General features: G+C 42.7%; 1 protein-coding gene across 1 annotated transcript in view; it reads right to left on the bottom strand.

The window, feature by feature from the left end:
- Positions 1–15,665: 15,665 nt before the first annotated feature.
- HS6ST3 (heparan sulfate 6-O-sulfotransferase 3) overlaps positions 15,666–27,510 on the bottom strand; it is a 319,565-nt gene continuing 307,720 nt past the window's right edge. The window contains exon 2 of the mRNA XM_059823629.1: positions 15,666–16,371. Coding sequence (XP_059679612.1) covers positions 15,666–16,371 — 706 coding nt within the window. The remainder of the gene's footprint in view (positions 16,372–27,510) is intronic.

Genomic DNA, 27,510 nt, shown 5'->3' with positions numbered 1-27,510 from the left:
GTTGAGCAAGAAGACAAGGTGTCATGTCTAGAGTAAATTAAAAAGGAAATACCATTTTAGTGATACATCCTAGGGAAAAGGCAGAGCTCAGGTATCTATCTAATCAAACCCGGACACTGAAAGTTAATATATTTCCATACTCTGAATTCAAAAAAGGGCAATAACCAAAAAGCCAAGTTTGCTCGAACAGAAGCTATTAACCCTCTCTTGCCTGCTTTTCCTTTTTAATCAGTGTCTTTATTCACCAGTTATCTTTAGCAAACTTAGGCTTGGTAACATCCAGAGCCACTGTGCTACGGTGAATACCAATGTACCCTTGGAGACCGGCAGGGTTTGTGCTTGCTGCGGTCTCCCTGCAAGGTGCTGCTGGAAGAGATCCGCCCCAGTCTTCCCTCTCTCCCTGTTCCCCGGTGTCAGGCACTTGAGCACCCACAGAGGGAGTGGGGGTCAGCTTGAGCCCCTTCTCCAGGTCTTCCAGCGTTTGCCATCTACCTGGTGGCCACCCAACCGCTGGCTCCGGTGTGGGGGAGACTGTGGGTCAGGGTATGCAGGCAGGGGAGAGCAAACCTGGCGTCTCCCCTGTTAGAGGAGAACAAGCATAATATAAAAAGACACCCCGATTCTGTTCCACCTGATACACATGAGCAGCCCTACACAGTGCCAGGGCCAGGTCACACAGCCGCTTACACGGAGGCAGGATTAGGGCTGGGTTTTAGCCAGGCACAGATGCAGTAAATTTACACAGGGAAGGATGGGGACTAGCGAAAGCAGCGTGTTAGGATGCAGACCTTGGGCTGTTTGCTGTCGCTTGCTCTAACGTGGATTTGCTGGAAGGGTCTGTGATTTTGTTTTTCTGTTTGTTTGCAGTCCTTGTAAGCGCCACGTGGGACTCCTGTGACTCCCACAAACAGATGACTTCTGATGTAAACTTACTGACACATTGCAGTGTACAATTTGTTAATGGTCTTCCCACTAATGATGCAGATTAAAAACAACAGCTGACAAATCCTTGTCCAGACGAAAGTTTACAGCTCTCGCAAGCCATCAGGGCACAGAGCAAATCTGAGGGAGGAATTTGTGCAGCCATTCCTGCTTTCCATATAGCTGCAGCAATGATGGGGTTAACACACATGGCTCCTTGGAGTTGCCTCACATCTTTGATGAGCAGAGAGAAAGAAAGGGTGTCTCTCTTGCCTTTTCTAAGTCCCTGATAATTTTCTCAGGGACTAAAGATCTTCTGGCCTCTTGGCATGACAGTTACCACGGAGTTTAAATAGTAATTGCTCCATGGGCTGCTCTTGGCATCAACAGAGAGCAGCTTTTGTCCCTTGGATTTTATTTTTTTAATCAGAGATTCAAACATTTTACTAATATCTAAGAGGCAAAGTTGAAAGCTACATGACCATGCGCTCTAATTACACTATTTCTGGGAACAGTGGGGGTCTTCACAGGTTTAAGTGTTTGAACAAAGATTTTGGGGGTTTTAACAATTTTTGCCAGAAAAGGGAGGGCACTGAGAAGAGAGAATCAGCAGAGAGCTTACTGACTAATTACAGCCTAGAAAATACTATTCCTGGTCCCTGAGATTAGTCTGTTTTGATTACTGCACTTCAAGACCACATTGCTAGCTCTACAGACCTCTCTGAAAACATTTTTCCAGCGGAATCAGGAAGCCTGGTGTTTTTTCTCCACATGGTTGAAAGTACTGAGTGTGGTTAGCTTTTGCTTACTGCGAACACTTTCTTCATGAAGAGTCTGATTTTGCCTGCCTCCTACGCGTTTGACCTGGTGTCCTGCAAGACCCTCTCGGCTCCCCTCCTCCCTGCCTTGTGTCACTGCAACTTCCTCCCCAAAAGCGGGTCCTGATCCCTTCCGTTCCTTCCTCTGGGCCTGTTTCGCTGTGATGAACTGTAAAGTTAAACCAGAAAGTGGGCGGCTTGCAGGGAAGGTCCGTTGTAATTTCGTGCATGTGAATGACACATGGCCTAAAGAAGTTTTTAGTGTGCAGTGAAGAGCATGGAAAAACGTACCTGCAGCACACCTTTCTTCCTATCAGTGAAGTTGCATAGGGGTAGACGTTGTCTCAGCAAGTTTTATGTTAAATCTGAGGTTTGGGTGATATATTGGGGTATACTTCAAAAACCTCCAAGGGACTCTCTCGATGGGCAGTGCACAGGCACAACACGTGATTTTTTTCCATGCTGCATCCCTCACCCCATTGAGGGGCAAGGAGGAGCTCGGGGTTGCAGGCAGATTGTCTTGCTCACTGCTAATTAACAGTCTTGAATTAACTCTCCATCAAGAAGCAAAGTCAGGTATATTGTTGCAGACCTTAAAACATCTGTCAGCTTGAGGTGCCTTGCCTGGGATTTTGGTAAAAGCCAAACCAGTGCACTAGGTGCATGAAGCAACCAGAACCCAAAATTCCCACTGGGCAGAAGAACCCCCCTTGACCCTCCAAACCCACTCCAGAGTCACCCCATACCTGTGGGCAGGCAGCTTTTCCTGCCTGCTTGAAGAGAGAGATTGTATCAATATCCGTTACGTATTTACAGCCTTGGTGTGGAAATGGATCTCCTCATACTGCTGTATTATTTATAGGCTAGGCTAAACACCGGGATATTGAAGTAAGGCTACGAGACATTTTCAGTTTCAGAAGCAGCTCATAAATAAGAAGTTAAGTCTTATATTTTAAGAAGAAACGTTACAAGTTCTTGTCCTTGAGCCTTACCGGAAAAAGCTGAAGAAAATACACTCCACAATACTGCCAAAATCTATTAACCTGATTCTTCTCCAGCTCTCTTCTGCTGTAAACCAGCCTGACCCTGGGGCTGCCCTGCCAGCAGAGGGGAACCAGGCAGCTGCTGCCTCTCCAGAGAAAAGGCCAAAGCAAGAGGGATGGTTTCACCCAAAAAGTTGCCCAACTCCCTCTGCGACAGCTCCTTTCTCCAGCCATCTCTTGCTCGCCTCCAATTCCTGTCGCTCTCCAGTAACTGACCTCAAGGAGAAAGATGTCCACCTAACTTCCAGCTGCTACTTTTCTCCTCCTAACCTGGGATCTTAGGGGGACTGGTTTATGAAACTGGCTTTTGCTCATGATGAAGGCTGGCTTGCTTCCAACAAGTGAGGAATCGGGGTTATTTACCTCAAAATGGCTTTGGTATCCTTGAGCACCAGCCCTGGGTCATCTGCACACTCCTGGAGAAAAACCACCACAGATACAGACTGGGCTGTGTCAAGGTATCCGGGCTGATCCCACTTTCTATGGCTTCTAGAGTGAGTGCTTCCTCACTCATGTCTCCCTAATGCAGACATCCAGAGAAGTAAACGAGCCTCAGTTCTTGTACGTTATTGAAATATAAGCATTAAATCATTGTAATTATATCTTTCTGGCAGCTGCTAGGGTGGCAAGTTTGATTTTTGAGCTTCCAAACCAAAACACAATTAATGAGATTTTTGCAGAACGAAAACCACACCCCCCCCGCCCCTTCTTGACAATCTCTGCATGTAGCTCAGCCTTGCTTCCTAGTGCGTGTAAATAATAATGCGGCTATCAATGCATTTTTGCTATAATTTCTAAATGCAGTTGGAGCAAATTAAATCAGAAAAGGAAGATTACAGCACTTCACATTTTTCCCTATATGGTTTCATGCTGTGTTATACACAGTGTTCATCACATTCTCCGTACCTTATTTGCTGTGAGATATCTGAAATTCTTTGTCTTATCTGATCTATGATTTAAGATTCTGACCTTTTCAGGTTTCTGTAATTTCACTGCCAGCTCACTCAATATGTCTTTGTTTATAGCCTTACAGCAGAGAGACCAAGTGAAGACGGGAGATGCTTATGCGCTGGAAAGTCAGAAATTTCCATTTTTGCCAAAATTTGTGTGTGAAAGAGGGAGGCAGCGATATAATTTTAAAAGTTTTTTAAAGAATCTGAGAATACAGATGAGAAAGGGGATTAAACACCCTTTCAGTATGACTTTCTGCTAAAAGTACGAACCAAAAAGCAATACCTTTCTGTTTATGGCAACCTGTGTGAAAAGCAATTTCAACACTAATAAAAACTGATTTTTCAGCTCCATGGTGAGAGCAGCAGAATGGCAGCATACATCTCAGCACTTTCATCAAAATGGTTGGGAAGGCAAATGAAGCCTTTATATCTGCTACTGGGTTGTTATGTCGGCTTGCCTCAAGTTCTGCTCCCCTGCTGCCTAGGCAGGTTGCAGAATGAGCTCTGGGGACACTAATCTATGCTGGAGAATAGCTGCTAAATTATTCAGGGTGCTAAAGACAAGGGCTGAGTGTGAATTGCAGAAGACCCTCATGACATGGAGTGACAGCAATAAAATGACAGATGAAATTCAGCTTAGATAAATTTCAAGTGAGGCACGTGGGGGGAAAAAAAACCAATCAATTTTTCATACACTGTGCTGAGTTCTGCATTGACTATTGCTACTTGGAAATGAGATCTTGTCATTACAACAGATAATTTTACTGAAACATCAGATTTGTGCTCAGAACTGGTCAGAAAATAAGCCCTGAATTCTAGGAAATATTATGAAAGGAACAGTAAACAATGTGGAAAACATCACTTGCATTCACCGTACAAATCCCTGGTGTGCTTCTGTATTGAGTACTGTGGGCAGCCCTGGTCCTCCCATTTCCAAAGGAAGATGTAGCAGAAAGAGAAATGCTGCAGACAAGCTCAACCAGGATAATCAAAGACATGGATGCTTACGGAACAGTCTTATGTGCTTTCACCTGGTATAGACACATAGGAGAAGGGTTATGACAGAGGACCATGAAATCAGGAGTTGCAAGAAGATGAGCAGGGCCTTGTTGTTCAGTATCTCTTCCAATGTAAGAACTAGGCAGGCTTACATGAAACTAGAAGGTCTCAGACTCTAAACAATCAAAAGAGGTAGTTTCCTGTTGCACTCATGAAACTTTATTCACAGTTACGACAAAAGAATCTTTGCTAAAGGTACTAGAAGTTTACTTAAGTTCAAGAAGCAACTAGGTAAATTCAAAGAAGAAAAAAAGCCCTGTTAAATTCAGAGATTCTAAGTTTGGTCAAGGAGTCCTTGACCTGAAGATGATTGGCAGCTAGGAGACAATTGATCTCATTCATATATATATATGCTTTCCTGCTTTCACAAGAAGCCACTTGGGCCACTACCAGACAGAGGATGCAGATCTAGTTGGCCCTAGTTTAGCTCTTCCAAAATCTGTTTTTAATGTAAATCTCTATGGTTTTGTTCATAGGATGTTGTTGGCAGAGGGAGGTGAGCAAATCCTGATTTCTCCATTACATTAAAGAGGTCAGTGTAAGCTTGAAATATACAGGGTCCAGTGGGCATGGCATCAAAGCAGATAAATTAGAGTCCACCAATACAATTAATCTGCTTTAGGTTTCTTCAGTTTACCTCCCTTTGTAGTACACAGAAATAAAAAGGCAGATTAGTATGTCCTGTTTTAGGTAGGTGTTTCAGGAGATGAATCACCCTCTACTAGTGCCTAGAATTCCCAAGCCTGGGACCATTATGACTCAATGAGATTGCATATTTTGCCCAGGAGTACCAGAAATACATATTTCCTACATATTCATTCCTTCACATACTTATCCCATTTTGTCATTTATTTAAATAGGTTTAAATGTGGCATAAACAATGTTGACTGATAAATTCTGCTTGTAGTTTATAAATAAAGATGCTTCTTTAAAACAAAATCTGGCAAAGACAAGCCTGGCTCAGACCCAGGAGAAGAAGTTTAAATTCAGCCCATGATCTGCTGAGCTAGCTACCCAATTGGTCCAAACAGAAGATGAAACACCCTATGATTGTTGAGCTAAACCTTTCATAAACTGCAACTCATTTATTTGCCATTTAATTCTCACAAACATACAGCTGAGCAAACCTATGGTTGTGCAATTTAGATGGTCAGTGCTGAGGCCGCATCCCAAAGTCTTGGTCACTGCACGACTCACTACAACTGGGGTTGCCCATCTGTTCTTGTCTTCTTTGCGTGGAGAGCAGGATGCTTGGAGGGGGCAAGGGTATCCATCCCTATGCCCCCCCCCCAGTATTGAGCTGGGAGCCAGAAGCTGAGAAGAGCTCCTAGTTCATTGACGGCCACAGGAACTAAGTGCTTGTGTGAGTCTATCAGAAGTCAAAGGGACTCACAAAGCGAGTGAGAGAAAGCAAGGAACGCTGTGAGACCAGCTAAGGTCCGAAGAAGCTAACTTGAGATAGGGACTTGCTCCATGGTTCATAAAAGCAGCTTGATGCAGAGGAAAGGATTAGCTGGAAGAAGCATCAGTCCCTGAGAGGCCATTGACACAAATCCTACACCAAGAATGGTGGGGGACTGGGGAAGAGATTTAGTATTTCTTATTCTACCTTCATCTCTGAAATGAGTACTGTCTTAGAATTATGTTCTGCATAACCATTTGCTACCACCAGCAAGCATTTAAAAAAAATGGAGACAGAACAGAAAGCTCATGCGACTCCATCTCATGGATGGACGCTCTCAAGCTAGCAAGCCATTGGTGAGCTTTTGGCAATACTGCAGGTGAGGAAAAGCTCCTGTTCTCAGCAGTTTGTGCTGGATGGAGGACTGTTTCTCTGTATCTGGTCCTTACATAAAAATATCCCCCAAAACAAAGGCAGATGCATGGCTGGTCTCTCTCTGACTGGGAATCCAAAGCATATGGGTTTAGCACATAGGAATCAATCCAAACTCTACAGAAATTGCCAGCAGTGGCATTTTGACAGACACCATGTGTGTGCACACGTGGGCATGCAGACACAAGCATACACACACATGCGCGTATTAATCCCACCACTCCCTGGGACCATATCTGGAGCTGTGCAGCATTAAAGTCTTCCACAATGCTCATGCTTTCTTGGCAGTGTTTTTCTTCACATGATCCCTTTGCTGAAACCCTGTCCTGACTGGAACACCATCCATCTGCAGGCCAGTCAGATTCCAATGTTAATTATAGTAATGATAAAGTTTTATTTTGGTGTGTTGCTGATGGATTTCACCTAGGGTTGTTTTGTTTCCCAATTTAATATCCAGCCATTTTTTTGCATGCATATTCTCGCATCTTGTTAGTCAGAAACATTCTCACTTCTGTAGCTGTGACATTATCATCACTGCTTATCATAAGCATCACCAGCCCCAGATCTCCAGTCTCACAGCTGAAACAGCAAACGTGACACTAAACTTGGCGTAGACAAAGAGAGACATCGCTCTGTCTCTGCATATCTGTGTGGCAATAGAGGGCTGCTTGTTTGTCACTTGGATGTCATGCCGTGGAAGTGAAATCCCAGAGGGACTGCTGGGTGACTTTGCCTGCTTTTGGCAGAGCATGGGCAGTTTCGTATGACCCTGCAGACCCTGCCTCAAGATGCTGGGCCTGAGGATACGTTAAATACTCAGTATGAAGATCTCTGAGTAAGACAGAAATCCACCAAAATCAACGGCCAATTATTCCCTTGAAATCTGCATAGCAAAGCAGATTTTTCAGGGGACCTTCACACCCATGCTTGCCTTTTGCAGTGGGTGTCCCTTTGGCTCTCTGATGCTCGCACGCCTCTCCACTTCCCTCCTATTTCTTTGCTACCTCACTCATTACAGTGGTTTCGATCATCATCTTTGTACAGAGGGTCCCCAGATCAGCTCTCTCGGTCCTTAATTCTCCCTCTCTGATCTTTGTTGCATCTTCAAATGTCTCTACACCTATCCGCTTGGAAGCCTTACTTCCATTTCAAGTGCAGTCTTTCCAAAAGTGAAGTGCTGCCCCCTCGTCCTCCGGCACAGCTGAGGCTCTACCTTCTCTAAACTACATTTGGGGATTGTTTCCCCCTGTTTATGAACAGAGAGGGGAAGGAGCCATTTCTGGGATGAGATTCGTCTTACCCCATCGTAAATGTCTAAAGCAGGCCAGAAGCTCGTGCCCCGAAAGTCCATTTGCCTCCATTGCCCATAAGAAGGTCCCCAGCAGTTACACGAGGATGTTGGCTGCCAGCTGACCTCTACTTATGTGAAAGGAGTCTCACTCAATATGTTTCACAATGAAGTGGTGAGCTGCTTACTCAGCAGACAAACTCCTGCAGTTGCCCCCTTGTCTGAGTAGGGCAGGCCTTATTTATTCACACCGTTACACGGTTTCAGCACTCTGTGCTTTTACAGGACAGTAAGATTTGTAAGTCATTGACTTACCTCCATATTGTCTAATCCCACTTGCTCATATTCAGAATTTTAGGGGCATACTCACAAATTTCTTAGGAAATGCTGAAAGGTGTCACACCTTGTATAGCCTCTGCAGGTAAAACAGAAATAAATGTGAATGAAACCTTAAAAATCAAAGCCTTTCTCCAGGCATGCGTAACACAGTCCAGCAATGCTGAGTCTCACTCTTTAACTGTACCCTAAACTGCATATTACAGTACAACTTTCTGATGTATTTCTTGAAATGTAACCATGTATGTGGAAAAAAGTTATCTGTCGTCTGGTGGCAAAATCCATTTCTCCTTATCAGCAATACAGACATTTATTTCATTTACCATCTTGCTGCCCCGGCTTCATAACTGCTTTCACCAGAGTGCAGGACCCAGAGATGTAACAACATTCACTTTGCTCCTCCATCACTCACACTACCCTGAAGTGCATTTAATTTTGTGCTCACAACTGTTGATGACGAACTCTCAGCTTGCAGATTGTCTCAAGTGATGCCCCCAAATGGTACAAACACTGTGGGAGCTATTTGGGTTCCTAGCTGTAAGTCTTGAGGAACTGCAGCTATCTGAGACATCTGCACAGGGTTTACATATATTACAAAACATCTACTCTGACACCTGCATCCTTCTGGAGCAGCAGCTGAAGGTCAGGTGGGCAACTTCAGGGCGCCATAAACAGCACTGGATGATTCTGTTTAGCAGCCTGAATTGCTTCCCAGTAGTAAAAACTCCCTGTGCCATCTGGCTTTCACTGTCAGGATCCAGCCTTCATGCCCACTCAGCCATCAGCTTCTGGGCATTTGGTTCAAACAATAGTATGAGTTTCCAGAGGCTGACATCTGTCTCCCAGGAACTAAGCTTGTTTCACAGCAGCAACCAAGCAAGCAATGAGATACTACCACCACTATCTACAGACACCCTTTTGCTTCCCTAAAATGTTATATCCTAACACAAGTATGCGTGGCATGAAAATATAAACTTGCAGAGGGGTTTCATTAATAGCACTGAACGGGGCTACAAAAGGTTATTTAACACAGTCCTCTTGCAAGGCACGTGTATAATTGTACCTAGTTCTTCATGATTATTAACCTGGTCATAAGGCTCTCTGATATACTAAGAGTCCAGATGCATATACATACACATATATGAAGACTTCAAGAGCAAACAGGCAGTACAGATGAATTCAGTCTTGAAGTGAATGGAGCTAGAGAAATAAAAAATGGGAGACTGATATGAAAATAAATAAATTACTATAGGCTCAAACAGCTCCTGCTTACCATGGTGCTTTTTGAAGAGTAGCTGTTTGAATCTAAGGTGCTGTGAACACCAATTAAGAAAACAAAATTAACCAGAATGTTTGAGAGCTTTCTCTCTTCTGCTACCCACATCAAATGTGGTCTTTGTTGTGTCCCAAGAGTAATTTCTCATGCAGACTATATATATTTTTTTTACCATAAATACAGCTTTCCACAGCACTTACTTAGCAGAGGTCAGTTGACTTTGGTCAAAAAGGGGTAGGTCATGCTCACTCCATCCTAATTTGCCACAGCATGGCCTTCTCTTTTAACCAGACTCACCTCCAGGGATGTGGTATGTCTGCAAGGCTTGTTGTTGGGAAAATCGAGAAATGTGAAGAAGTTTTGGTCTCATAAAACAGAACAGGGTCCTGGACTACTCTTGGAAGGAGCAGACCTAACAGGGGGCCTCAGTTACTCTGCAAAAGAGAGGTCAGTGTTTCCTCCTTACCCAAGTCTGTCCATGCTCCTCCATGCTCCCACCCCTGTCCTAGTTCACTGTATTCATGCACTTACAAGAAATAGTATGGCTGAATAAGCACTCAGCTCCTCCCAAGGTCCCTCAGAAAAGATAAGAACACTCATACGAGGCTAATGGTGGGGCAACAGACTGCAACTTCTCATCCTTCCCCACAGCAGCTCTTGAGATTATCCTGACAGTTTGGACCGGTCCTCAGTGCCGCTGGAGTAGAAATGAAGTCCAATGAATTCACTACCACTATTTGCATACTTAATTCTGACACGGGGGTCACTTGAATTAGTGCTGGTGACTACTCGAGTTTCAAGTTTCCTGTCTTAATTCAATCTGAGATGAAGCCCACCAAAGTCAATTGGAATAAAAAGATTTGGTATTGGGCCCCAACATAATTAAATAGTAAGTTATATCTGCATGCTTTTCCTCCATGTACATTTTGTTAAAAAAACATAATTATGGTCACGGCAGATCTTTACTAATGCTTGAAATTGGCCCAACAGAAGCATTTTTAGTCATTTTTATGGTTATGTAGATAAGATGGAACCTTTAGTGTTTCAAAAATGCAAACAATATTTATTTGTTGCTCATAAGTAATTCATGGACCCAACAATATTCAACAAAACTTCTTCATTTTTAACAGATTTCTTAATGAGCATCATTTTACAGAAAACCACCAACAAATAAATATATGAAAACAATTGCTTTTGACATCACAATGGTTAAACACATTAAATAATTCATTAAATTGTGCTTTACATCAATGAAAATCCCTAGGTCTACAAACCATCTTGTAAATAGGAATAAAAGTAGATATGGTTACTCACAATACAATCTCTTAGTCGCAGAGTTCACACACATTATTGCACATAAACAGAAGGAAAATTCCTAAAGAATAAAGTAATTTACAGCCTATTAATTTACCCTTTCATCTTAAATATGGCAACTGATGGGAACCCTTGTTTTTTTTTCACTTCCAACAATTATTTGAAATTACAGAGCTAGTGATATGGCCAAGAAGAAAGACAAGGACATTGTTAGGCTATGGAACCCATTTCCCTCCACAAAATATCAACAAAGAAAGTATTACAAGAACCAAGCTGAAAGAAGTGTTTCAGTGCAAACTGGGTACCTTTTCCAAGTATGCTTTTCCACGTGTAGGGAGGATACAGCAATCTGCTCCAGCAGAATGGTTTTATTGTGATTGTTCATCTCGTACAGGGTAGTCTCCACCAGCGTGGAAACAAGATATTCCTTATCCCAGACCGAAAAAGAGTAATTCCACATATACTAGGGGAACAGTAACGGAGCGGAAAAAAAGGGTCAGTGAGATAAGATTTATAACATCAGTGCTCATAACCGATCCAAGACTGCAGGTGGGAAACAAGAACCCACTAGTGCAGAAGGAAGCATGTGTTAACGCGAAGGCCGTCTTGAGAAACCTCCTGGTTTAGTAGTGGATGCCAAATCTGAAAAATCTCCAGATGCAAAGGTGATGTGACCTGCCGTTTGGTTTGGTTGAATGGATGTGCTGCAGTTAGGAAGTGTGGCTCAGGATCTGACTTCAATCACTTTTTTGTTCTGTACTTCTGTTTTTAGTGAACTGGAAATAACTATTGCATATTGGGTAGAAGCCCTAGCATGGCTATCACAGCCTCACTGTTAACACAACCGCAGTGAAGAATACCCAACATCAGAAACAGTGGTTTTTTCTTTCCCCATGGTGAGAAAGCTTTTTATTGTTAGCACTGATAAGTGGGGAAGAGAGGACAAATTTTCATTCCTTAATAAAGTATGGCCCATAGGCAATAGGCTGAGTTCTTGGACTAGACATCGAATTACCAGGAACAAGTTTTAATGACACAGCATGTTTCTCTGTCTGCTCCAAGCCTACAGTGAATTATAACTGGAAAAGGCAGCCAGTGCTGAGGATGTGATGGGAGAGATTAGCAAGTACATCTCCATTACAAAAGAATGAGATTTGTTTCAGCACCACAGTAGCAGAAGCCAAATTGCCTTGTTCAAGCAACAAAATAACGCCAGGAAGATGGACAGAAATCCTATAGTGTTGTTGCTCACAAAGGTTTTAAAAGAAACACGCTGCACTCCAATCTTATATGAGCCAGTGTAATTACAGTGAAGTCCGTGCTGTCAGAGCAATGAAAACCTGGAGTGACAGAGATATGAACCAGGGCCTTTATTTTGCTTTTGCATTACATTATTTCGGGCGCAGCGCCCAGGAGGAAAAAAGCCGCAAGCCTGTGTCTTAGAAGTCAGCCTGAAAGTATTTCCAAACTGCTTTATTTTTCATGCGCCAGGAAATTCTGTAAAGAAAAACAGTGGTGTTGGTGCAGTGAGTTTGCTGGATCTACTGCTGGAGCTTGGGAAGGAGATGCCAGGTCCTTCAGTCCCAGGGGCACTGGGCAAGATCTCAGCTGCTGGCTGACCCCCCCGCAACTGCTCCTGCACACCAGGGATATCTGCTACACAGGCTCCAGGGAAAAAAACCCAACAAACCAATTTCAATTTTAACTAAATCCCAAGTGTTAAGGCAAATCCTGTTCACATAGATGCTACAGCACATTAGCAGCTCTTCAGGACTCTAATCCTGTCTCCTGGGAAATGACTGACGAAAAGGTTAGGCATCGCATTAAGGTCTTGCCAAACTATTAAAGCTAATGTAAACCACCCAAAGACTGCTTCGATTTTCCTCACTAGGCTTTGTTTTGTGTCAGGCAGAAAGAATAGTCTGGAGAACAGTTGGTGTGCTTAAGACAGCTGAAACTGATACTTACAGTCACTGGTGAGGCTGCAGGGAACAATTTCTGAGCTCTCTCTTCTCTCCCCTGAAAAGATAACACTGCATTTTCTAAATGAAAAACGAGGCCCCCATTGCCATGAGCAGTGCAGAGAGGTGGCCTGCTGGGGAAAGAGGCAGGGATGCAAGGAAGGGGACCCTGTTTTCGTGCTTAGGTTGAAAAAGAAGGGAAGCTTTACACCAAAGACGGGCTGGGACTGATTCTACTGCCTCGCGTATCTTCTTCCTTAATGAGAATTTGGCCTTGCACCTTCCCTCCTATGTGGCTGGCTCCTCTCCTGCACAGCCCTGCTCCTGCCAAGCCCCCCTGCCCTGCCTACCAGCCCTGCCTCTCCCGCTCACCCCGCACCACTGCCCACCCCACCTCTGCCTCTGCCGGGGAGTCCTTTGGGGCACCCCCAGCCCCCTGCACTTATGGAAACAAGGAGCGCACCTGCAAATCCTCGACAAGGCGTATCGGGTGCCAAAGGCATCCTTCCCCTCTCTTGCTGTGGGGTCTGCAGCAAGATGCAGCGATGGGCCTGGGAACGGGGAGATGAAGCAGCTCCCCATCATCCCTGCATCACCAGCCGGAAAGCTCCTTCCCTCTGCAGGGCCGGGGCCAGCCCAGCCTGAAGCCCCTTTGCCAGCAGGTAAGATGGCAGCTCGCTGCAAATTACCTGCACTGCGCTAAAGGTGCAGTAATACCAGTTAAGCTTAGCTCTTCGTGGCCTTGCCATCCTGCAGCCACCCAGAGTGAGCTTCAGTCCTAGACTGTAAACATTTCCACTTATATCTCTGAAGGTAGGTGTCCATATGTGAGCGAGGGGTCTGAGAGCTTCTTCCAGGTGATGGGGATCCCAGTGGTACCGTCCAGGGAGTCTAGAGAGCTCCCCACTCTTCTCTAAGGCAGACGTGCCATGCATGGGCAGGACAATAATGATGTGCAGTCCTGCATTCTCCCTTCTGAATGCGGAAGGGGGAGGAGATGCACATGATCCACCAGTGGAACAGGTATTACGGACCAAAAAACACCGCTACTCACCCCAAAAGTAGCACATTGACAACCAGGTGCAAAGCAGCATATTGCTAATAAACTACATTGATAATGAGGCATCATCTTGGTAGCCCTCTTCACTTCCTAATAGCCTTTATCATATTTCATGTTTAATGTATTACTGTATGCATTAATTCTCAGCAAGATCATTAGATCATATTTTTGATATTGTGCATAGATGAGTAGCAATAGCATTGTCAGAAGAAAAGAAGATACAGCATGCACTAAAAAAAAAGACTTGGAAATGAAGGGACAAATTTTCAAATTCAGACTCTTTTTTCTGTAACACATTATTTTTTTACCGAATGCATAAAAAGCTTGAATTTTGAAGATAAATGACAAATGCGCATCCACATCAGGTACTCTGGTATTTCTAATTAGCAAATCTGTAAGGTAAAAGCCATTCATGCATGCAATAATATACTTTCAGCATCTCGATTTAGCAGCCACGTTGAGGCACTTAGAGAAATTTCCTCCTAATGCTTTACATTTATTCTAGAAGAAGAAGAAGGAAAAAAACTCTCTCAAAAGATCTATGGTGCACAGGACCCTCTTTTTAAAATATCACTATTACGAATGGAACAACATAAAATCTTGGAATAAATAGATGCAGTTTAGCCGCAAGGATGTAACACGTGGAGGAAGAACCCATTGAATCTTTTTCTAGACAAGGAAGAAAAACAGATACAGATCTCTCATCATGAAAACAATAAATTTACAAAGAATCTTCATACAGAGTAATAAATATCAAGACTTTCCACATATCCATTACGTATCCTATAAAAATGAAAGCTGAATTTTTTTCTAGCCACTACTGCAGTTAGAGAGAAAACCAATTTAAATTGTATTCACTTGGCATCAATGTATTTTAATGGACAATATCATAAACCTGCCTACCTTCACAGACAATATATCTCCAGGCTTTTACAGCAAATCTGGAAAATGTCACACTAATATTTAAGCTTTTCCTGCTCTTCTCTTTCCTCTTCCCTGTAGTTTGCTTGGCCCCTCTTCACCTTTTGTGAATGCGAAGGCTGATTTCATTGCCTCCAGCCAGATAATCTCTGCGACGTGTGCCCAGCTGCTGCGTAGACCTCATTTCTCAAGGCTTTCCCTTTGCCACACGCAGTCAGAAAGACGGCTGCTACATGGCTGGGTTCGGTACTCTCAACATCTGCAGAGAAATAAGCTAACCTCTCCATCACTTCACTTATAAATCATCTCAGATTGCTGGCTAACAGAACAAGCGATGCCCCAATCCCACATTTCCTAGGTCTTTTTAATCACCTCAGCAAATTCTTCCCTTAATCAAAACGCAGCGTGTAGAAGTTTGAAGGACAATACGCTTTCCTCCATTTCATTCACTAGAAAGCTACGCACTACAGTTGCAAAGGACAGTATGAAATAAACCAGCTCTCATGTCACAGAGGAACCAAACCAGGTATTTTTCCCCAATTTTTCATTCAAGTCTGCACAAGTTTTGGTAGCTCAGATTGTATAGGGTACATCTGTTAATGCAAAGGATATAGCTCTCTCTTCAACCCATCCTCATAGCTTAGGGCTTTGAAGGCAGTCGTTTTGGACAGGAATCTATTCTACTGCCGTTTAATAACACTAATCAATGCCTATTGAGAAAAAAATACATTCTCCTCACTGGCAGAAACCAAGAAAAACTGAGACAAGAAGGAGTAGTTGTCAAACATGGTCTCATTTACCAAAGCGTTAAGCCTTCCTTGGCTAATTCCCAGGCAGCCAAGTTGCACAAACTCTCATCGGTTAGTCAAGATGGAGGAGCATCACCACCTTGCGACCTGACTATTATAATCTTCAGTAACGGCTACTTCTGCTGCCTCTTCCCTTGGCCACTGATGAGCTCTCTGCTCCCGCAGCAGCCGCCGCTCCTCTCGCCTCTTTAGCCGGTTCTTCTGATGCTCCTCTTGCTTGGAGTACTGGAAGCGCTGCAGGAACAGGTCCTTCGCGTATTCGTACAGCTGCACGTCCAAGAAATTCAGCTCCTCTATCCGTTGCCGCACATCCTCACCAATGTCCACGTTGGAGGCCCGCGTAACGTTGAATTGGGTGAATGGGGAAATGAATTTCAGGTTGAATGTCCTCTCAAAGAGATACTGCGTTTTCCTCTGAAATTCTGTGAGCCCGAAGAAGGCCATATTTTTCAGATTGTTCTTGGCGCTTTGGAGAAGAATCATATTTCTTTCACTCTCATTCATAAAAGTCAAGTTGTAGCATCCCACCAGGCTGAGGTCTGCTAGCATGCGCACCTGGCGGTTGTTGGCCAAGTTGTAGCTACAATCCATGAATTCCTGTAAACTGACTCCAGACCAGTCATCTCCTTCGTAACAGGTAGGCAGCTCATCTGGTGTTGGGCTTCTTCCATCACACATATGAAGGGAAGTTTTCCACGTCGCACCCCTCTGGACATGCTTCCATTCACTCAAGTACCGTGACACCGGGTCCCTCAGCATCGTGATGTAATAGAAGTTCCTGAAACATATCATTAAACACAGTTTTAAGATTCAGTGGATTTCACTTGTTTATTCTCCAGTAAAACGATTACCAGCCACCACCACCCCCTCCTTCACTTTTTCCAGTGTAATGTAGGCACTTGAAGTGACTGCTTCTGAGACAGTAAAAAAGTTAAGGCTTCATAAATACTGTGAATAAAATACAAGGTAAATTGGGAGAAAGAGAGAGAGATGAAAGGAAATAAGCAGTTATCAGAGAAAAGGAATGACTTTGACCTATCAACTGTTCAGTGGTAGTTACTGTATGTAGAAGCCAATTAACTGAAGTTTACTCCCCTCTACTTTGAAACGCTAACCCTCAGTAATATCAGAAACAGTGGGAAAAGAGATGTATATAATCTTGCCACTTCTCTTCTGGACTGAGACATGCATGTCTCACAAGATACACAAGATGATAATCCATACAGCGCTTGGTCAGAATATAAGAGAAGCATGAGCAATTTCATGTGGATGCTGCAAGTGCTAAAGATAACACTGTGTGGAAGACTGGCATGAGCCACCTACTTAAGAAGAACCCTATTATTAAATGGGTTGGATTGAAGATAATGCAAAACCCAAAATCCATTCATATGACCTAATTTTAGACAAGTGCTTGATTGAAATTAGTTGTAATTGTGTAGTACAAAAGCATTTGTTGATATAAAGATTATCATTATTAAGCTTCACCTGTCAAGAATACAAAAGAGACATCAAGAAATATTGATTTGAAACAGAGCAAATAACGGCAGAACTCACACTGTCTTTTAGCTATTGAATTCAGTTTGCACATCTATTTATGGCAATCTGAAATGGACTGCAATTGAGCATGCTTCAAGCAGGCTTTCACAGATTGAGGTTTTTTTACTGAGAAATGTTTTATTCAATAACAACTCACCTGAATTACAGGATGATATCATAAAGACAAAGCAAAACTAAAATACTTATGATTTCTGTCAGCTAGAAGAACCAGCAGAAGATTCATGATTTAAATTAACACAGTCTGGTATAAAAATAGGCTTGTGAGTTTGCATGACTCATCTGACTGCAAACAACACATCAATAAATCATGAGTCCTAAGATTTCTTAAGAAAAGTCTGATCTCAGTACTCTCTCTTGAGCCTACAGAAGGATGAAGCAAGTAAGCAGGGGGCAAGCTTGCTGAAGACAAGTTACTCTGTAAACGAACCAACCCTTTGCGAGGGCCCTCTCATACACGAGCTAACTTCAGTTAAGTGAGAAATCTCGAAATTGGTAACAATGTCCAAGGCAATTGCCTTTCTTTTTCAGATATCACCCATTTTCTGCCACTAAAGATGCCCCGTAGCTTCTCCATAAACCTCAGGTTTGTCATGAAAATAGGTATTTCCCCGCAAGGGAACAGGGCTGCATGCTTTCTCCTTAGTCATTCTGAGTTCTCCACCTACAGGATCTATAATATATTTTCTGGAATAAGGTTATGAGGCCAAACTATGGACTATGTTCTGTTGCAGGGTCATTTCTTGAACTAGTATCTAATGGAAACAGCTGTTTCAAGAATTATTTCACAGCAGAAGGGTTACAGGTGGAAGGATATAAACCAGGGAGTGCCATCGATGTATTTTCATTATCACTTGCATTGGAAGCCATGAATTTCTGTTGGCATCAGATGATACTCTAAAGGATTATATTTCCAAAATAATTTGGGGCTTGGGTTTTCTGGTTGCTGCTCACACATGATCAAACTGCACTTCAGCTGTTTTGATCCACTTTAGTTACTTACACAGCCCACATCAACAGTGGACCCAAGGATCACATAACCATTCATAGACTGGTATTTCTAAAATCCCTCTTCACTACTCCTGCAGAGTAGGAAGGACCAGAAATCCTCCTGTGTGCTCTGCAGTATAGCTCCACTGCAAAAAGAACTGTCTTTAAGCACTTCAAGCACAGTACTCACTTCTCAAATTGGATGCTCATCTCATCTTGGCTCTACCTTGCATGTATGAGAGCACATTAAGAATTGCTTTCCAACTAACAGCACAAAAAGTGGACACGTTTCACTAGCGTTGTGCAGATAAAGCAGCCAAACTCTCAAACACCCATCAGCTCTGAGCATGAGACACTGTTGTTGCAACATCCAGCAGGCACTGATAGGCTCGTGACAGGAAATGATTGAAGCTCCAAGGGAGCAGAAATGAAAAAAAATGGACAAAGATTCAGAGGCAGTTGCCAACATCTACATCGACAGAGACTTGGCATTGGCTTAGTCCTTGAATTGCTTCCCCTCCCCCCTTCGACTATTTTTGGATGTTGATATGTGGTAACAGATGGATTTAAAAGTTGCTGTTGACAATTATTTATACCTCTAATAATAGTTCTGTCTTTCCTCACCCATCTCCAGCAGTCCCAGTCAGGCATGACTCAGAGCAACAACAATTAACAAAAATACCTCCTTTGCACCAATCATTTCCATTTCATCCCTGGATATGTAAACATATTTGATGTGCAATAAACAGGCGTACGAAGCAAATGCAGGGACATGAGAACAGCATGTCTTTGTGTAACATCCGCAGCTTCCCTTATGCAGCCTGGGCGAGAAACTTTTGCCAGTCTGTTGCTGCTCCTCCTTGTGACTACCTGACTTCTGCATCTGTTTTTGCTACCCTGATTAATTTGCTTCTGGTTTGAGCATCTTTCAGAGTGTTGCCTTCTTGTGTTATCAACCGAGTGGCTTCTTCATCTGGCAGACAACCTTTAACAGCAGTCTGATACACATTTAGTTTCTGAGGCACTATTAACTAAGAGTGCATCCATCCCCACTGCATTCACAGTTTACAAACTTCTGTTTAACCTTCTGTTCATGACTCTCCATCACACTTTTAACCAATCTGAGGTTGGAAGACCTTACGATTTCTTCCACCTGATTGTGTCCAGATGACACGGTTACAAAGGTACACAGAGGATTGGGGGATGCCGCACAGCAGTTGTGGCACAAATTTTTCTTTCAGGGAAAAGGTTGTCATGTCTCTAGAATAATGATATAAGTAAAAAGTCATAGGTCATGCACATTTGCTTCAGTTGGAAAATTATAAAAATTATTTTAGGAAATTGTTTTCAAATGTTGACATTTATGGATTAAATATAGCAGCATTTCAGAGCTCTCAGTGCCTAAAACACAGTGTGCAATAACACTAGGAATGGCTGAGGAGTCAGCTCATAATAAAGACAAAAAGTAGTTCATAAAAATATGAAGCCGGGGGTGGCCTTCAGTCTCTCCCTTCTTCACTGTTCAGTAAAAGACTGTCAAGTCAGCTACATACTGAACATGCCTGAGCCACTCTGAATACAGATGTGCACTTGTTCTCATTGGTGTAAATGACCCCCTTGCGTGGCCCATGCTTATGCGGCTATGTTAAACTCCGCAGCTACCCACTGTGGGAAATACTAGCAAAGAATTACGTAATAACTTCTGTTACCCTGTTTGACAAAGCAAACTCATCACAGACTTACTGGCTTCATTTCAACGGACTCCCATCATCGATTACTCAAACTGCTGTCACAGATGGCCTCAGTGCTTAAAGGCTAGCCAAGCAGAATACGCTGGCATGTCAGTGGGATGTTTTACACAAAACATTCTAAATTAATTGAAAAACATACAAATTACATTTAAATCTATATCTATACCTACATCTGTATCAGCATGCGCACGCATGTGTGTGTGTAAAAACTTACATGGGAATGTGGCCATAAGCTGCAGTTGTCAATAAAAAAAAATCATAATAAATGCATAGCGTGCATTTGCCAAGGTATCTTGTGACTGTCTTTATAAATGCGCAGACATGTAACAACACTTTAGATTAAATCTGAAACAATCCTTATAACAACACCAGTCCACGAGTCATGACGTTAGCTCCTCCTGAAAGGAAACTTGATACAACTTCCCCACATTAAACAATCTCCTTTTGAGCATAAAGTACTGAAATTAATGGGTTATCGAAGTCACCACTATGGGGTGGTTGATTTTTTGGACAGATGCTAAGCACTGGCATTGTGGGATGTGGCTTGATGGGCATGGTGCTGTGTGGTGTTGGGTGGGTTGGTTGTGTTTTTTTTTTTTTTTTTTAAGGTTGGACTTGATGATCTTACAGGTCTTTTCCAACCTTAGTGATTCTGTGATTCTGTGACTCTGTGATGGTCAGGCTCAGCAATACATGCAAGGTCCCAAACAAGCACCAGTGTGAAGCATGGGCTGCATTACACTAGAGTTAAAAAGCACTTGGGAATTCAGAAGGCTCTCGTCCCACTGGCCTGAAATCCAGTCTCCTCATTAGCATTAGGCGAAGAAAACCTTTGATTAATAGAATAGCTAAAACGAGCTTCAAGTTATAACCTAAGAACATGTATTTCTTTCACATTATAAGGTACTTTAATATAAATACTCTAATCTTACATTAATCCTTCAATAGTATTACTCTGGTTTAGAAATTAATTTCAGAGGAGCAGACTCTGATGTTAGTGGAGGTGATCCCAAACCAGGGCATTTTGCCTCTTCTATCACCATGGAACAGACATCCCAGCTGAGGGAGATTTACTAAATATGGGAAGGATCACCGCATATCGAGAACAAAAACATCCTGTAGGGCCTCCTGGGGAAGAAGGATGAATGCATCTTCTCTGTTGCTCCCGTTCTTGTGTGGAGCAGCCGGCACAAGGAGAGCTCATGCAGCTCTCCTGGAGGCTGACAGAGGAGAAAAAACAAGCTATTCCCTCTTCTTTCAAAGCGTGAGGCAGGACCTTACGTGCAGAGAGTGATGAGCTTCATAAAAAGAGAACAGCACGCTCATAGCAGCTGATGCAGAGATGGAGGAATATTTGAGGTGGAGAAGAAGAGTCACTGGAGAATATTTTGGAAGACACTAACAGACAGAAGAAAGAAGAACCAAAATGACTGAAAAACCCAGGTGTATCATAAAACCATCCACATTCTGGTTCTTCCTGGTAGCAGGGAAAATAAAAGCCCCGGTCAAGTTTATGACCCAAGTTGAGACAAGAAGTTAGCAGCTTTAATCCTGGAAGTGAGTGTGCTCCTGAGGAAAGGTCTGAAATACCCATCAAAAGCCAACTTCGCAGCATGCTTCTGCTAACGACAGAGGTTATGACAAGACGAAGGGTTAACATGGATCTGCATTATGTGAACAAAAGCCTTATGCTTCCCAGTTTTATCCAGCAGCCCACATTCTCAGAGGCAATAGCAGAGTTAACCGCTGATCAGCAACCCTTCTTCAGTCAAAGTATCGTCAGTATGTCTAACAGCGAAGAGAAGAGCGTAAACAGATGAAATAAAAATATGAATAATGCAATATATGAACAATTAGGGAGTAAGAGCATGCAACGAGGATGGTGGGGGGAGGCAGACAGCGAAGAAACATTGTTGGGTTGATCTGAACCGGTCAAGTCACCCTAGTGTAACGCAGATGCGTAAGGCAGATGCCAGCTCATGGCTGGCAGCATTACTGTGCATGGTGTCACTGCATCTATGCTATGCTTAATTTACAGATAACCTGCCCAACGTAGCAAGAACTGACTCTATACTTCTTATTCAGAACAACAGTACTGTAATGAAAAAGCTATGAAACAGTGCACAGACTATATGCATGTCCATCCGGCTGCAGGAAGCATCATACAGCTTACTTACCCTCCAAGCCAGACAGATCAATACTAGCTAGCCCACAAACTTCTGTGAAGATGATGTAGCAACAGCACATAGGTTTCTTAAGCTTAACATCTGTTGCAGGATGCTAGACCACTGTGGTGGGAACAGTTTTCTAAGACACCCTTTACAAAAGTTTGTGACCTTAATTACTATTAGCTGTCCTATCAGGTTTGCAGGGGTTTCTTTAGAAGTCTTTTACTGAACGAACAGCAGTCACCATTAAGAGGTCAATGTTTATCCACTCTTACCACATACATCACCCATTCAGCATGTAGGAAAAACACTTAATTGACTGTTTTCTCAAAGGATATGAGCACCCACCACTTCTGCTGTTTTTAACTGGGATGATGAGCACTGTGCCTACTTAAAGCAGTGGCTGTAATGTCCTATAGACATTTACTCCACATTAAAGGAGAACTTGCCATTGACTTCAGGAGAGTTAAATAAAAAAAAAACCCAACTTGCATTTTGAGGTACAAAATTATAAAATTTTAGATATGTCTCATTATTCCTCTGAGATTTTGTCCCATGGCTCTGAATCCAACCAGAAAAAAACCTGGCCACTCTTTCCTATTTCCAAATTGGCCACAAGCTTCTGTTGGTTAACTACCCTTTTCGTTATCCCAGTGATGTACAGTGCAGCTAAATCTGTAGGACATGCCTGCTCAGAGAAGGGACTGGATACTACTTCCAGGCTAAGACATCTAAATGCAGTGGTCTACATATAAGCTTTGTGTCTAAGCAGCCTCTGAAGCCAGCCGGGAGCTGCTCAACACAGGCAGTGGTGTGTGTCTGGAGAGTGATGCAGATGGCCAAGGGTAGGTGCCAGCTCTGGCATGAGCTGTATCACTTGGGAGGCTCCCTATGCATTGCACTGTGTACCTTGACCACAATGGGAGCTTAGCTACCCACTAACCTGGAGATGTCTACTATGTAGGCACCTATATACAGGTGTCTCCATCTGTAAGGTGAACCCTCTGCCTGGAGCCAAAGACTCCCTGCATGAATGGACGCATTCAGAGTGCAAACTTCAGGCCAACCTCAAAAACTAACCAGTAACATAGCATTTTGTAATGAACGAGACGTAACTACAGAGAACCTACATTTCATGACTTTTTACATCTATTATATATCTACCAGTCATGTTAGGATATCACTTTCTAAGCATGCTTTTAGAGCTGGAGCATTCCCAAAGTAAACAGACGTTTTAAGTAAGTTTTGTATTATTTCACACAAATCTCCAAACCAGCAGTTAGAAGAAGTCTACCATAATTTTGTTGTCCTTGCTGATGTATCAGTGTATCAGTGAGACAGGGGGAGGGCTTGGAGTCAGACAGCTGGGATTGTATTTCTGGTTCTGGAAAGCGAAGGTGGTTGCTCAGGAAGTTACTTGTGATGACACAGTGTGTTACAGGCGAGAGAAATGTGGTGTTTGGGCCCTGGGAAGCACTTTGGAAACGGGAAACCTCACATTTCATTGCATGTTAGCTGGGATACTCCCTGTCACCAACTTCAGTTTCTTTTACATTAATCTGTTGCTTTAGGATTCATTATAGAAGTCCTGATTTTTCTGGTTAGGAATTGCAAGCCCTTTTTTTATTTAAATATCCTCTGAAATATCAAATTAAATTCTGTATCTATGCTATCAGAAAAAACTCAGGAAAGCTTTACAGCAGTATTTTACTTTTTTGCGTGTGTTGATCAGAAGATTAGTGTCCCACACCCGATTAGAGAACGACAAATGAGAAAGAGTGTCTTTAGAAATCACTCACCCTCTGACAACAAACAACTTTTACAGCAGCAATTTAGGGTAACCCAGAAGGGTAGGAGAAAGAGAGTGAACCTGTGGCAACACAAATGCTGCATGTACAACATCAGGAATTTTTCCACCTATAATCTCATTTTCCTTGAAGTGAAGCTAGGGCAAATTCAATAATGGTGTAGAGCTATGCGAGGAAGAGCGAGATACTAGGTAAGCTATTTGAACGTAGCACTGGTTTAGATTTATATTATATAGAAAAAAGATGACTTTCAAAATCCAGCGCTACATCTGTACCGCAAACAATCGTAAAAAACACATTAATGGAGACTCTGGGTTTTTTTTCTTAAATACTTTAGGAAGGAAGATAACTGGCCTGGGACTATGCAAACTGACAACTTCCCTTTAAAACACCATAGGCTTTTGGAGTTAGGACCTGTGATTTTGTACTTTTAAAAAGGAATGAATAACCATTAAAATAATAATCACATTTTCTACATATCACATTGTTACATGCCCTTCAAAATCATTAGTGAAAATGGATCTCAGGACCTACTGCTGCAAAAGGAAACTGGGAGTGCTGAGACATTTTTTCTTGACATAGGAGAATATAAATTTATGAGGATGCAGTTTGTAATGAAGTACTTCAAAGACATGTCTAAGATGTTATGTGGGGACCAAACAGCATCCTTCCAGTACCTAAGAGGAGGTCAGTGAGAAGATGGAGCCAGGCTCTTCCCTGGCATGCGTGGTGGGATAATGAGAGACAACGGTCATAAATTGAAAAATGGGAGGATACATGGAAAATAATTTTCACTATAAGAATAATTAAGCATTGGGAAAGCTTTGCCCAAAGAAGCTGTGTGCCCTCCATCCTTGGAGGTTCTGAAGACCCAAGTGGACAGACCCCTGAGCAACCCCATCTGTGCTCAGTGGTGACCTGCTCTGAGCAGGGAGTTGGACTGGAGACCTCCTGAGGTCCCTTCCCACCCCAGGCATTCTGCGATTCCGCGTGACAAGGCATAGTCTTCTGTCATCAAATGTACAGTCCTGTCAGAAAACACATCAAACCAGAAACAACTCGCCAACTAGATCATACCTGTTCTCCCTTGTTCTTTCCTGGCTACCCTAGGCAGAGTACGGGGGATGTGCTTTGCCTTTTACGAGATTGGGGGTTTCTGTATATGATTTTAACTAGGGCTGTAACAATCTGAATCGGCACACCCTGAATTATTGAGCAACTTCATGAATATTTATTTCAATGACACTTGTTCAATATAGAGTCTCTAGAAACTGGAGAGGACAGTGTAGCAACTACATGTCCCTAAAGAAATTAATTCTGTTCACAAGTATCAAGTCTGGATCTTGAACAGCTCCTAGACTAATGAAATTATGTAGCTACCCCTGGTTTTAATCCTAGTATTTTAGAAAATGCACATGAATAGCATATGAATATGTGTGAGCTTTCTGAGCTGATATATGTTTTTCCTGTAGGTTGCCTTTAGGATTTAGGCATAAATTTTCAAACACAGAGCATAGTTAGGCATCTAAATCTACATTTAAACATGTAGATAAACTCAGCCTCATTGCCAGTGAAGAAAATACACAGTAGTAGGGGCTAAGGATGCTCAGTTACTCAGAAAACATGGTTTGATGATTTATTTAGCAAAAGGAGACTCCCAGAGCTACGAGAGTGCCCTTCCCTGCCAGCACAGATAACAGTATTGTATTACCACCTTCATAAAACATCCTAGCCCCTTTTGAAATATCCTTTTCATGCCACTGCTCCCGTCGGAAAGAGTTTGTGAAGGTTGCTTCTCATGCTTAGGAACACGAGTCTCATTCCCAGAATAAACCTGTTCTTGGTCTACTTACATCCAGCCGTTCTTGTGTTAACACTGCAAGTACATCAAGAGGATTTATAAATGTAACATCAGAGAAGGAGAAATGGCATTTAGTTGGAGATCAGAGAGCAATCACGTTGGCTTTCATTTTACAAAGCTGAACTAGTTGTTGTCTTTTCTGATAAGACAAGCCAGAAGTGATAACGCTGCAGTCCCCCAAACCCCTCTGGTCACGCTTAGATTGCTTCACACAGAGATGCACCCTGCGTTTTCCAACATCTCAGCCTTCCATGCTAGCTTTTGATAGAAGGCTCACAAGAATAACACGTGCAGGAAGCTCCCGAGATCTGTTCTGGTTTTTGACCATCCAAGCAGTCCTTCCTGGCATCTGACCTTGCACAACTTCACGTTTCACTATACCTGGCTAGAACTGGGCAAATTTCATGTCGGGAGTTTCCCGGAGATGTCGGGAGTTTCCCGATGCCAGGAGTTGACCGACGGTTCGCGGCTAAAGGAACAGATGCGTCCGATTCAATATGAGTGATAAAGCATAGTCCACTTTATTATTCAAGCAACACATATTTATACCGTTAGACCTAATACGCGCCTACTTGTTAGATCCTAATTGGCTGAGCCTAAAAGTTACTTTTGTTTATGTTCTTCTACTTGCAGTTTGAGCAGCTGTATAACTCCCTTCTACTTTGATCATAACTACTTGTTATCTACATCCTCATTTCTCAAGGACGCCCAGTCCTTGCCACGTAGCCCTTATTTATTGCTTCGCTTGTAATTTTCCACAGGCCTGTCTTTGTCTCTCTCAGAACAAGCTCTGATCCATCAGCTGCACAGGACCACCCCAGGGGCCCGCATCCTGCCTTCCCACAATTTCACATAAAGCTTCACAGGTGCCCTGTACAATAAATACTTCCTTATCTCTACTGGCAATGTAAGCTCTGATACATCCTCACGTTGCACTCATTTTTTATGGGGCTGCGTAACTCTGGAAACTCATACTCACTATGTTACTGGCTAATATATAGAAGTCTTTCTGCTCCCCCCGTTTCAGCTCATAAGCACTCAGTTGATAGAGGAAATCTGTTTCTGCTGGCCTCAAACGCATGATCTTGCACTTTGTGCTACCGAACTTCATTCCACCTCTTCTGCTGAAATCCTCAAGGTCATTAAGCAAATTCCATTAACATACTTCAGCTTTTTGTGCCAACATCGCTAATGAAAACATGAAATAGGATCAGAGTTAAGACCAGCCCTGAGGAAATTCATTAATAACTTTTCTTTAAACCAGAAAGTTACTCTTTCAGCACATCCCATTTTGTTACCAGCTTCTTGTCCACCAGAAAATTCTTATGCTCAGCCTCGTGTTTTCTGCCTTGTATAATAACTTTTCAGACGCTGCTTTATCAAATACTTTACTGAAGGTAAATTCCCCTTCCTCTATCAGAGACAGATGCTGGGTATTTACATGTCTCAGCCCAAAGGCTGAGAATGGCGGCCCCAGTTTTGCCGCATGTGAGAACACAGAGAACGGTTAAGATGGGGAAATGACAATTTATTTGAGAGCGAAGAGGTCTGGAATAGAAATGTACAGATTAGGCGATTTGATGGAAAAACAAATCTGCCACTTTCCATCAAACAACCTCGATACAAATTGCAAATCATTTCTTGATGAGACACAAATCTAACAAAGTTCCCTCCGGAGATTTTTGTTCTTTGCCTAAATTATATAAAGCTCACTTGTTCTAAGTGTTCTTTAAATTGCTGAAAGGAGTGAAGTAGCAAGGGCCTTGCTGAAAGAAATATAAATAT

This window comes from Gavia stellata, chromosome 1 (assembly GCF_030936135.1).
Source record: "Gavia stellata isolate bGavSte3 chromosome 1, bGavSte3.hap2, whole genome shotgun sequence".
NCBI lineage: Eukaryota > Metazoa > Chordata > Aves > Gaviiformes > Gaviidae > Gavia > Gavia stellata.
Note: the sequence above shows the minus strand (reverse complement) of the source record. Positions and strands in the feature narration are given on the sequence as shown.